This window comes from Gopherus flavomarginatus, chromosome 21, assembly GCF_025201925.1.
Source record: "Gopherus flavomarginatus isolate rGopFla2 chromosome 21, rGopFla2.mat.asm, whole genome shotgun sequence".
NCBI lineage: Eukaryota > Metazoa > Chordata > Testudines > Testudinidae > Gopherus > Gopherus flavomarginatus.
In genome coordinates, this window is record NC_066637.1 from 8,840,364 (window position 1) to 8,852,512 (window position 12,149).

General features: G+C 55.5%; 1 protein-coding gene across 13 annotated transcripts in view; it reads right to left on the minus strand.

Annotated features, from left to right (window-relative positions):
• The window catches only part of AGRN (agrin), a 220,023-nt gene that overhangs the window by 13,462 nt on the left and 194,412 nt on the right, over positions 1 to 12,149 (minus strand). For 10 of the 13 annotated variants that reach the window (XM_050931381.1, XM_050931375.1, XM_050931382.1 and 7 more), the window contains 10 exons: positions 11,396 to 11,588; positions 10,171 to 10,386; positions 9,596 to 9,825; positions 8,940 to 9,074; positions 8,704 to 8,800; positions 8,048 to 8,212; positions 5,984 to 6,095; positions 3,645 to 3,656; positions 1,594 to 1,710; positions 354 to 543 (listed from right to left, as the gene is read on the minus strand). In XM_050931381.1, the coding sequence (XP_050787338.1) occupies positions 354 to 543; positions 1,594 to 1,710; positions 3,645 to 3,656; positions 5,984 to 6,095; positions 8,048 to 8,212; positions 8,704 to 8,800; positions 8,940 to 9,074; positions 9,596 to 9,825; positions 10,171 to 10,386; positions 11,396 to 11,588 (1,467 nt within the window). The remainder of the gene's footprint in view (positions 1 to 353; positions 544 to 1,593; positions 1,711 to 3,644; positions 3,657 to 5,983; positions 6,096 to 8,047; positions 8,213 to 8,703; positions 8,801 to 8,939; positions 9,075 to 9,595; positions 9,826 to 10,170; positions 10,387 to 11,395; positions 11,589 to 12,149) is intronic. The other 3 variants (XM_050931374.1, XM_050931383.1, XM_050931379.1) reach the window with 1 other exon arrangement.

Below are 12,149 nucleotides of genomic sequence, written 5' to 3' on the forward strand. Positions count from 1 at the left end.
CGGCTGACACAGTCCAGACTCACCATGCACAGAGAGACCCAGAGGACGGGGCTTCCTTTGGTTAACTCACTGGGTCACGTTTTCACTGACGTGCCTCACGTAAAACGCTAACAGCCGCAGGGCACGCTGCTCTCACCCGGTCCTATCCGGCAATCCCAGAGCACAGCCAGGCCACGTGACCCCCAAGGCCTTTGCCCAGGAACATGAATGGCACCAACAAGAATAAAACCCCAGCCGTGGCCAGAGAGTTTCCAGTCGGCTGCCCTCAGCTCTCTGCAGAGCCTGGCTAATGGGCGAGGCCATTGCCTGTGGGGAGTGCCGTCTGGCCCAGGCTCACTTCCCGCCAGCCTCACCTTTCTCGCAGCGAGCCCCAGAGAAGCCCCTCTGGCAGGCGCACTCGTAGCTCTCTAGCCGGGGGTTGCACATGCCTCCGTTCTGGCAGGGGTTGGGTTTCTGGGAGCAGGGGTGGGAGCGGAAGGCAGAGATCTCAATGGCGCTGCGGATATTCTCTTCCTTCAGGACCGGGACGCCCTTAATGGAGATCTGAAAGGGGGGGCGGGAGAGAGACAGGGAGGGAAGTCAGAGGCAGTGTGAGGGTTACACTCCACTCCCAGCTGGGGTTTGGCGGGAGGGTAGACACAAAGGAGGGTACGTACAGAGTCCATCCCAGGAAAGAAGGTCATGGAAATTCAGCTCATCACTCCCTAGAACAGGGGTGGCCAACCTGTGGCTCTGGAGCCACACGCGGCTCTTCAGAAGTTAATATGCGGCTCCTTGTATAGCAGGGGTTCTCAAACTGGGGGCTGGGACTCCTCAGGAGGTTACGAGGTTATTACATGGGGGAGGTCACAAGCTGTCAACCTCCACCCCAAACCCCACTTTGCCTCCAGCATTTATAATGGTGTTAAATATACAAAAAAGCGCTTTTAATTTATAAGGGGGGTTGCACTCAGAGACTTGCTATGTGAAAGGGGTCACCAGTGCAAAAGTTTGAGAGCCACTGTTGTCCAGGAACCGACTCCAGGGCTGGAGCTACAGGCGACAACTTTCCAGTATGCCAGGGGGTGCTCACTGCTCAACCCTTGGCTCTGCCACAGGCCCTGCCCCCACTCCACCCCTTCCCACCCCCTCCCCTGAGCCTGCAGTGCCCTCGCTCCCCCTCACCCCCAGCCTACTGCACACCACGAAACAGCTGATTGGGAGGTGCGGGGATGGGGGAGCGGATGGGGGGCTGCTGACGTATTACTGTGGTTCCTTGGCAATGTCCATTGGTAAATTCTGGCTCCTTCTCAGGCTCAGCTTGGCCACCCCTGCCCTAGAGTGAACTTCCCTGAGCCTGGTATGTCCCCCTGGTACGACCCTCAAGAACACACCCTGCCATCCCCCGCCCAATGCTGGCTGAGCATGCATCACCATGCTGCAAAATGTGCCCAGTGCATGGGGGCCAGGATGCCCCCTGGCCTGTCCTAAGGCTCCTGTGACATACAATGGTGTCACAGTGGGGTACCAGGGATGGAAGGGCTACCAACCATTGTGTCCTCACTGCCAGATGCCCGCGCAGGGCTCCCGTGAACCCATAACCAGCAGCCTTACCCTCTGCACGGCTCCGTCAAAGCCAGTGGAGATGGCCGCGGCGCGAGCCAGCTTGCTGAAGTCGGGCGCTCCCCCCACGTAGAGGGGCTCCTTCAGATTCAGGGAGGTGTGAGGAACCTGGGGGCAGGGGAAGAGGGCGAAAGGTGAACCCGGGACCAGGATGCGGAGGGAGAGAGTGAATGGCTGAACCCTGCAGCCTAGGAGGGGAGGCAAGTGGGGCACTGGCTGCATCAACTGCCCTGTGTGGACTGGCAGGAGACAGGGAAGGTGGCGCGAGATGGAGAAAGGGATTTAGAGCAGCTCAAGGGCCCGGTGTGGCCAGAAGGAGGAGACATCAGCACCCTCCCCACCCTGACTGAAGCCAATGGTCCCTCACCCAAGGGAAGAGACCCCCTCATTGAGGGCAGACACACAAAGGGGGAACATTACAGGAAAGAATTCAACATCCCTCCAAAAAATACCATCTCCTCATGGACCTACAGGGTCACCCTCCTCTAGGGTTGCCTACCCTCCAAGGTTGTCCTGGAGTCCCCAGGAATCAAAAGATGAATCTTTAATTAAAGATTATGTCACGCAATTAAAACCTCCAGGAATATGTCCAGCCAAAATCGGCATCCCTGCCCTCCTCTCCCATGCACTGCTACTGCCCTCTGCTGGCCACTCTTAAATGCTACAGCTGAGAACACAGCTTTTTTGGCCAACCTTTCCCACCCCACCCTCGGTTCGTTCTTTCCTTATTGAGAGGTTTCCTATGGTCCTAGTGCCACGGAGGCTGGGCACGATAATAAATGGCGCCTCCCAGCAAGGAAAAATTATCGCCTGTCTTTTTACAGAGGGAGGAATGGTACAGCCGAGCCTGGAACTCATGCTGCTGGATTCTCTCCTTGCCCCGCACCTGCAATCCCTGGTGCAGCAGAACCTGTGCAGTTGCGATAGCCGGGGCTTGCTGAGCCGCTTGTTAGACCACAGAGCAAGCCAGACATCTGGCCAGGCTCCAGCCACTGCTCTGGCTGGGTAAATTTATGACAAGTCTTTCCAGAGCCAGATTTGCTCTGTGGGCCACCAGTGCCTAGGGATGCTGCATGGAGAACATACACCCTGTGGAGGTGAGCCCAGCATTCATGTCGCGGCATTGGAGAGGTGCTCTATGCACATCGGCAGCAAGTCAGGGTCTGGGATTGAAAGGGCTGGGGGAAAGCGGGGTAGCTGCAGGAACAGGGTGTGTCTGAGCTACGCTCCCCCTGAGTCCGACTGCCATGTTCTTACATGCCAGCAAAAAGGAAGAGATTTCAAATGAATTCAGTTCTGATGAAGGTACCGGATAGATTGCCCTGGAGACTGGAAGCCTCTAGGTCTGTTTGTGACCTGAGACTTCAAATACAGTAGAACCCCAGAGTTACGAACCGACCGGTCAACCACACACCTCATTTGGAACCAGAAGTACACAATCAGACAGAAGCAGAGACATTCCCGAGGTGTTCATAACTCTGAGGTTCTACTGTAAATAAATACCGACATGCTTTGCTTAGGGCATATGTGTCACCACTGCCCTTTCTTGGACAGAATCAGAACTGATCACTTTTGTGTCATAGGCCCCAAACAGCAAATAACTATAGAAAGAGTCTCTTTTAGTTCACACAGCAGGAGTTTGCGGTCTCAGAGTAGGAGGATCCGAGGTCTATCCTTGCTGTCACCCTAAAGCCCACAGTGGGCAGCTTAACAACATTTATCATTCACAATGCAGCAGTGGAAGTTTGCCGACCGGCCGGACAAGATGAGGTTATATTAATCACTAACTAACACTTTGCAGAGTTAAAACAAGAAGGAATGACCGGATTACTGAAATGTGTCAAAATCAACTAGAACTCGCTGAAATTAGAAGGAAAAGAAACAAAAATGGTATCTAGTCTACAGAAACCAGAGTGGGGCTGGTCCGACGGAGAGGGTGGGCGGATGGAGACGAGCATGGGTCACTTCGGTTTGAATGGAGGAACGTAAAACATGTGCATGGCATATGAGATGGAAGCACGGTGGGTTATACTTATCTTTACCTTACGGGATTTCTGAAATCCAGACAGCAGGGGAGGGAAATATACGAATGAAAATCAAAAGGGAGAGAGAAAGAGAGAAACAGGAGATCAGTGGGGTTCCGTCATAGCACGCAGGGCTGCAAGCACATTGGCTAATGTCCGTTCCCTTGTTAGCAGGCAATTAAGACAGGGAAGATGCAGAATGGAGTGGCAGACGGTGCTGCTGTCCTGCCAGGCGAAACGCTGCTTTAAAAAGGGCAACTTTAATACCAAAGGAAGCTTGAAAAGGGACTAAAAGGAGCATTTATGGAAATCAGACAGCCTTGGGCACACTGCGTCCCCTTTGCTATCGAGGAGAGAGCGGTGTTGGGGGAATCAAAGCGCTCTCGTCCTGCTGCAGGTGCATAATGGTCCCACGTTTTAATGGGCATCAGTCTTGACATGGGGGAGCTCTTGACATGGGGGAGGGCACAAATCCAGCCATTTGATTGTACAGTGGAGAGGGAACAATGCCCTGCTTTAAGTTACAGCTGGGCACAGCCCAATCTAAGCTGTAGTCTAAGTCCAGATGGGCACGGACTACCCAGCCTATACTACAGGCGGGCATGGACCACCCATACTCAATTCACTTGAGGCCTATGAAAGGTCAGCTCCAAGCCCTGAGACTCGGTCCCATCTTTAGTTTAAACCCAGATGACTTTGGTAATAAGTGGATGTCAGGAGAGCATCTAAAGCGAAGCAGGCAATCAAATCAGATGAGGTTTCCCTCAGTACCAAAGACTCTTTCACTGGAAGGTTTATATCTTTCATTCTTAGAAACTTCTCCGTTGCTTGGGAGAACAGAGCTTGGGGTTGCTGTCCCAGCTCCTCCACTGGGATTAGCACGTGCACGCAAGACCAGGGCAAAGGCTGTGCCTGACACCATGCGTGGAAAACACAGCCTCGCTCATTTCATCAGAAAATCTGCATTCCGTGCGTAGGGGCATGTTTACCAGCTCCCGGAGTGGATCTTCTCTCAGAAAAAGTTCAGGATCATCGCTCCCTGATACAAGGGGAGGGATGCTGGAAAAGCAACCACTCACTGGGGAAAGGTGAGGTTGGGCGTGAGGAAAGGACGGGGCAGAAAGCATCCCCGGTGTGGGTTAGAACGTCAGTGTCTAACCTGCTGTGAGTGGGGCTCTTTGTAGGGAGATGGGAGAGGCATAGAGGGGAGCGGGGGAGAGAAAGCAGAAAAAAGAAGCTGCCAGGTTGAAAGTGGAGCAGAGAGAGTGGGGACAGATTTGCTGACATCTGTGGGATCATGATAATTTCTTTTAATGACTCAATTTTCTTTCCCCCTGAAAAGCACTGTCTGGCTCTTCATCCAGAGCACCAGGAAAGGCTCTCAAAGCCAGGATCTGGCCCTAACACTACACCCCAGTGGAGGAAGGGCCATGTACCTGCAGCTGCACCCAGCCAGGGACCTGCAGCTGGGGGTGCCTGACTGGACACAACCCACAAAGTGAGTGTCTGGGGAATCAGGGATGTTCCTCTTGCAAAGGGGCTGCCAGCTCCCCAGGTGGGGCGAGCAGGAGAAGAAAGGTAGAAAAGAAGAGTGGACCTGCTCTGACAGGGAGGAGGCATTCCCCTAGTCACCCAGGGCAGCTAAGTGAGGGTCTGAGCTCTGGAGCTAGAATCCACCTGGGGAAAGCTTATGCCACAGCTCTGCAAAGTATCCGAGGGGGTAGCTGTGTGAGACTGTATCACAAAGACAATGAGGAGGCCGGTGGCACCTTAAAGACTAACAGATTTATTTGGGCATAAGCTTTCATGGGTTAAAAAACCCCACTTCTTCAGATGCATGCAATGAAAATTACAGATACAGGCATAAATAAACTGGCACACGAAGAGAAGGGAATTACCTTACAAAAACACCCTTCTCTTCATGTGCTAATATATTTATGCCTGTATCTGTAATTTTCACTCTAGTAGCTCTGCAAAGGTACCTCAGACCTGCCGCATGGTGCCCCATCCCTCCCCACTGCTCCCTGGGTTTCCCCGAGCACAGGGTACTAGGCATTCCTAGTTGTGTGAAGTAGAAAAATGCCCACTAAATAATGATTGGGGCTGAGAACCATTCAACCAGCTTCGCTTGTGAAAGGCATGCATTTGAAGCCTGTCTAAGCTGCAGAGGCCCCAGCTGGCTCCTCCAAGAGAGGTCTGCCTCTCTCGCTGTTCCCCTGGCTTTGCATCCCTGTGGGTCTCCCTGTAATCAGTGGAGTTGGTACAAAGTAGTCCGGGATAGGCTGTGTCAGACTGTGTCAGGTTGGGTGGGGGTGAGGACCATCTCCGGCTAGGCTCTCATTGGCTTGCCAACTTACCGGTGACTCTCCCATCACCCTCTCGCCGTTGTTAATCCGCATCACTCCCTTGCGCCCGTTCCTCTCCAGCGACACACTAACCCAGGTGTTCAGAGGGACTGGCTCCTTGCTCCTGGTTATGGGGTTTGGCAAGGAAGAAAGGCGGGGAAAAAACACAGCTGGGGTGAAAGTCATCCAGCAGATGCACCAGGTGAGGGGTGGGGGCAGAACGGACTGTGCTGGTTGGTATTTCCTATTTGCAATATGGAGCACCCCCTGGCCAGGGCTCCATTGCGCTGGACACTGCGCACTGTTATGGGAACTAGCTAGAGCAAAGCAAGGCTGGGTACGTCTGCACATGCTGCAGTCATATCTCTGGCTGCAGTGTAGACATACTAAGGGAGTGACAGGCCCTGCCCAAGGAGCTTAGTCAAGGGCAGGAGACAGGAAGGATTCTGCTCCCCATTCTACAGATGGGGGGGACTGAGGGCCACAGGGGGACATCTTCAAAAGCACCTAAGGGCCAGCTTTTTAAAAGGCATGCAGGTGCCTAGCTATGTTGCACTCTGGCCCTCAGCTGCTTAAGAGTGCCAACACCTATTTTCAGAAAGCATTGAGAAGCCAGAGAGTCTCAATGGAAGTGAACAGGGCGTAGGCTGCTAAGGACCAGATTTTCAAAGGAATTTCGGTTCCTAAAAACGAACACAAGCACTGTGTGGGACTTTCAAAAGCACCCAAGGCGTCAAGCACCTAACGGGGCTGGGCACCTTTGAAAACCTCGTTAGGTGCCTCTCTGCATCTTTAGGAATTGAAATACCTTTGAGAAATCTGGCTCCAAGTGACAGGCCCAAAGCCACAAAGTGAGGCTGTGGCAAAGGTGGGAAGGTCTCCAGGCCTGAAGTCCAGTGCCTTCTCCGCTAGACCATCCTTCCAGCTGTGTGTCAAGGGAGAAGCCGCCAAGACTCAACCAGCAACGACCCACAGAAGATGGCCCAGCTGGAGGAATCAGCAGAGAGATAGAGAAATAGCAGCCCAGCCATCCCTGGCTTTTGTCCTGCAGCCATCAGAACAGCTGGCTGCAACATCCCATAATACTGAATGGGGCTCGGCTCACCGCACACTGCTGGGCACGCTAGTGAAACGCAGCAGGCACAATTCCCTGTGACACGTCCAAGCCGCTCCCTCCCCCTCGACACCCTGCCTTTTAGTAGTGGAGCCCATCAGTGTTTCGAGATGTGCCAGTCAATCTTCCCAGGGAAGCTCCAGTCTGTGACAAGCATTGGACTCAACTGGCCCAGTCCTCAGCTGGCCTACATCGATGGAGCTGGATTGACATCAGTTGGGCTGTACTGACTCCCACCAGGTAAGGATCCGGCCCGGTATTATTAACGTGGAAGATGAGCAAGCACCGAGGGAGACCAATTTAACCCCATGGCTGCCTCGTGGGCAGAAGCCCAACCCCTCCCAGAAGCTGGCGGAGAGGTCTGAAGTAGTAACGGCTCTCTGGTGAAAGGGCCACATCATGTATCTCCAGGACAAACCAGTCTCCTCTGCTGGTACTGGGACATGATCGCCGTTGGGTCTGGGAATCAGGACCAGAATCAGCGGGACCGGAGATGAGCTGGGGCGTGGTTACCCGATTAAAGTGAGCCCTGTTCATTTTGGCTAGATCCAACTGCCCCATTGGGGTTTTGCTTAGGGGCCGTGCCAGCTGCTTAAAGCTCAAGCTAATGCAGATCTGCCCCACCTTCCACTCTCCACCTGCGGTGGGTCTGGCCCCGGTGCCTGCTAAGAGGAGCACTGCCTGGCGGTTTTCACTCCCACTCCCCCTGCTCCTTGGAGGAGCACCACAAACCAACGAGCGAGGGGCCAGAGCCAAGGGGTCCTGGAGTTAACCTCCAAACCCTTCCTTCCATGCCTTGGTCCCCTTCTGTGCCTCCCCAGCAGCTAACAGGGTTAGGGGCCTGTTCTGGCAAGGCAATGCCCCCTTCATAGGGGGTGCTCTCCCACCCACTTGGAGAGCCCAAAGTGGAGCCTCAACCCCCCCACCCTGCCCCCACCCCCAAGCAGCCTAGGGGCACGTACTTGAGCACAGCTGCCCCCTTGCCCAGGTCGTATCTATACTCCAGGTAGCCATTGTGCAAGGCCAGAGAGATAAAGTCTCCTTTGCCGTCCGTCTTCTGCCCGTTGTAGAAGATCATGCCACTGGGGTTCCTGGCCAGGAACACGACCTCCATGGACATCTTGTCCCTGAGAGAGAGAGGGCATGAGTGCCGCCCTCCCAACCAGCGGCCCCAGGGCTACTGCCACGCAAGGCCCAGGCACAGTCTCTCCCTTCGTCCCCTCTCGAGGGGCTTCACTGACAGGTCTCTGCAGCCAGCCTGACAGCCCTGGGCAGCAGTGTCCTCTGCTCAGCCACACAACGGGGCCAGCAGACGGGCCAGCTTCCTCCTCCCCCAGCCGAGGGCCTCTGGCCAGAGTGGCACAGAGCCCTTGAGGGCCAAGTCTCCCTGGGCCCGATGGCTCAGCTGTGGCTATCTGCATGATGGTCCTTTCCATCCCAGGTCCCCCTCCCACTTAGCAATGTGGGAAGAATGGGTCACAGAGGGTGCTGTGCCTGGAGGGAGGAGACCAACCTCCCCTCCCCACCTCTTAGGAACAGTCCTCACTCCCCTCCCAATCCCTGTACCTCCCTCTCACACTTCCCCTCCTCCTCCCTGCTGGCTTCTCTGTGGCCTTACTGCAGCTCGTGCCCAAAGGTCTGAAGCCCGCTCAGCTCCAGGTAGGAGAAACTGTTGAACTCCGGGAGGAACGGCCGGGTCTGGTCCTGCTCCGTCACTGAGTCACAAAACAAGAGGGGGTGAGACGGGAAGAGGAGAAGCCACTTGGGTCTGTGCCCTCCAAGCCCTTAGCTGGGGGGGTGGGTGCCCCTCACACAGAGACCCTCCCCTCACACGCCAGGCCCATCGCAGCCCACCTGCCTCGCAGAACTCCCCTTCCCGCCCCATGGGGCACTCGCACTTGGCGCCTCCCTCAGGCAGCACCAGGCAGGTGGCAGAGATGTGGCATGGGCTGGGGTCACACGGGTTCCTCTCATCAGCACAGGTCGGACCTAGGGGAGAAAAGCAGCACATCAGGAAGGGGTCTCAGAGCCAGGGTGAGGCTGGAAGCTCTGGGCTCACGTACAATCAGATGTGTGTGCACTGGGAAGGAATGTTTCCGGTCCCTGGAGCCTACCTCTAACTGATCCGCCTGGGGGCAGACTGCACCGGCTGGGTCAGCAATGGACTGGTGTCCTTGCCTGGCACTAGGGGTAGGCCAAGCTGCTGGAGGGTCTGTCTTCTGGGTCAAGGAAAACCCCAGAGGCCTTGACTTATGGGCATATATTTTTTTGTAAAAGCAGCTGAGTATCAACTCTGGGCTCCTGGTCTCAGGATTCACCTCCAGCTGGGCATCGTTGCTGTGCACTGCTACTCAGCCATCACGTCCCACCCCAGAGGTGGCTGCATTCCAGCAGCAGGTGGGGACATGATCACCTAAGCGTGGGATCTCTTTGGGTGGGCGAAGGGGACTCGTGATTTGGGCCATCCCCAGGGATGCCCTGCCACCCAGGTCACTCCCCCAGCTTCTCACCTGTGTAGCCGTTGAGACACTGGCAGTGGAACATCTCAGCCTCCTTGACGTGGCAGACGGCGCCGTGGTGGCAGGGGTTGGGATGGCAGGGGTTGTTCCCGCACTCGCCCACCCCGCTGCCGTACAGCACATCGCTGCCCTTCTCCCGCAAGTCATACATCTGGTTGTTCACGTCCAGCAGGCGGATGCAGCCCTTCAGGCCGGCGGTGGCTGACGTGCGGTCTGCCACCCTGAAGGGACGGGAAGGCGGCACTCAGGAGAGACAGCGGGGTCAGGGCGCGACGGGCCGTGTGGCGTCTGCGCTAGTAGCCTGGCTTTGGCTGGGCTCATTTGCAGAGACTCCAGGCCAGGATCCTCCCTCCAAACCCGCTCCCCCCTCTGCCTGGGAGAAGGGGCTCCCCCAGCCCCCTGAGCTCTGAGATCACCCCAGATTTTGCTCCCAAGAGGACTCTGGTGCTGGCCTCAACCCCTCACTTTCCCTCTACGGCTGCACTACCAGAAGCCACCAGCAGGAAAGTGCTAGGACTCTGGGAGCAGCAGTTCTGCGGGCGGACTTAGCTTCCCCTACTACTCACACAGTCATCTGGTCTTCTGGCACCCCTCCGATGAACAGATCTGTATCAAGGTTCAGCCCATCGGTACCGCTCGGGCTCTCCCCATTCACATGGGGCTCCCCGTCCACCGACAGCATGCCATTACGGCGGTTCCGGTTCACCACCAGCTGGTGCCACTTGCCAGGCTCCAGGGGCACCTTGCTGGTGATGATGCCTGTACCAGATCCTGTGTTGAACCTGAAATGGAGGAGGGGGGCAGTGGGCTTGGGGTGGCGCCGTGGCTATTGCAGGAAAAGTGGTGCTGGGACAGCTTCTCAATTAGATGCTGCAACCACATCCCAGCTGCCACTTCCCACCACAGAGGTGGCTGCATTTCAGTGGTGGGTGATGTGATCTTCGTACACACCAGGCAGGCTCTGGAATCTTAGGGTAGGCAAACTGGACTCATTACATAGGCCTCCCCAAGGACCCCACACACACACACACAACTGTCCAGAATCTGCAGCACCCCCAGCCACTGTTTCATTTCAAACAGAATTTTCATTTTGGCTTTTGTAACCCACAACACGTACAAGGTTTGATTTTTGGATTCTCCTTTCTCTCCATCCTTTTCCTGTAGAAAACAGGGATTAGAATAGGGGGAGGAGCACAAACCCCCAAAATCAACATCCCAAAAATGTTCAGGTTTTGAAAATCAAATGTTTTTATTGGGTTTTGCTGGGTTTTTTTGGTTTTGTTTTGTTTTTGCAGAAGTGTTTGTTTCCTTCAAGACCCTTTTTACTTTTTGGTCCTTCTGATCTTAACAACTGGATCACTAATGCCCCATTCTCCCACCCACCACTCCGGCCCCTGGATCTGACTGGGTTCAGACCCCTGCTGCTGCAGCTGTCCAGTGCTTTGCATCCCATCAGCCCCCAAAGGGGTGTTCCTGTAGGAGGCAAAACCTCGCTGGGCCGGGTTTAAAGAGACAGCTGTTCAGCTGCAGTCGGGTGACCTGGAGAGCTGGGAGCTGGCGAGGCTATGCGGAGAGCTCGGGCTGAGGACAGCCTGGCTGGGAGGCACCCTGGACAGAGGGACCTGCATGGTAAAAAGGGACAGATGAATCTGTGCTTTCAATGACTGAGCAACCCATAGAACATGCAGGAGAGTTGGGTCCCTGTTCATGCTGCCAGGTTGCTCCTCTCCCTTCCCTGCTGAGTAACCTCCGATGGAGGACGGGCCCAGGGTGATGGCTAGGGGCACCCACCTGAGCTCCACAAAGCTGTTGACCAGCGCCAGGGAGATGAAGTCCTTGCCCCGGTTCTGCCCGTTGTAGAGCAGCAGCCCGCTGAGCTCGGAGGCCCGGAATTCCATCGCGATGCGCACCGTGTGGTAGGCCTTCATCATCTTGAAGGCTAGGTACGACTTCCCGCCGAAGCCGGGGATGAAGTACCTGATGGCTGTGAGCACAGACGGAAAGAAGATGGGGCGAGGCGGGAGAGAGCGAGAGAGAGACAACCCCGGATGTGAATCCGAGAGCACCACCCTCCCTGCACATCCATGGGAAGGGGGCAGAGATGGAAAGGGCATGCTAGGCCTCACCCGCCTCACCCCAGGTCGTTATGGGATCCGTCCCCTACACCATCCTCCCAAGTCATTTACCCAGCCTACTGCTCAACGCCCCCAAGTGATGGGGCCCCCATAGGGCGATGACTCCTCAGCCTTTTAAATCTCGCTGTTACCATCACCCCCCAGATATTTACCTCACATTGCCTCTTGTTCGATTTCACCCCATTGCTCCCAGCTAGATCCATGCGGGTGCCCCTCAGTTCTCCTCCTCCTTCCGGGTCGGAGATGCCTTTCACACACTCAGAGAGCTACCCCGTCCCCCCAAGCTGCGTGCACCCATTCCTCATAACCCAGCCCCTGCAGCCTCCAGAGCATTTTTCTCTCTTCTCCCTGAATCCCACATGATAGAGCTACATTTATCACCCCTGTTCTTGCTTAGTGCAGCTGAGATT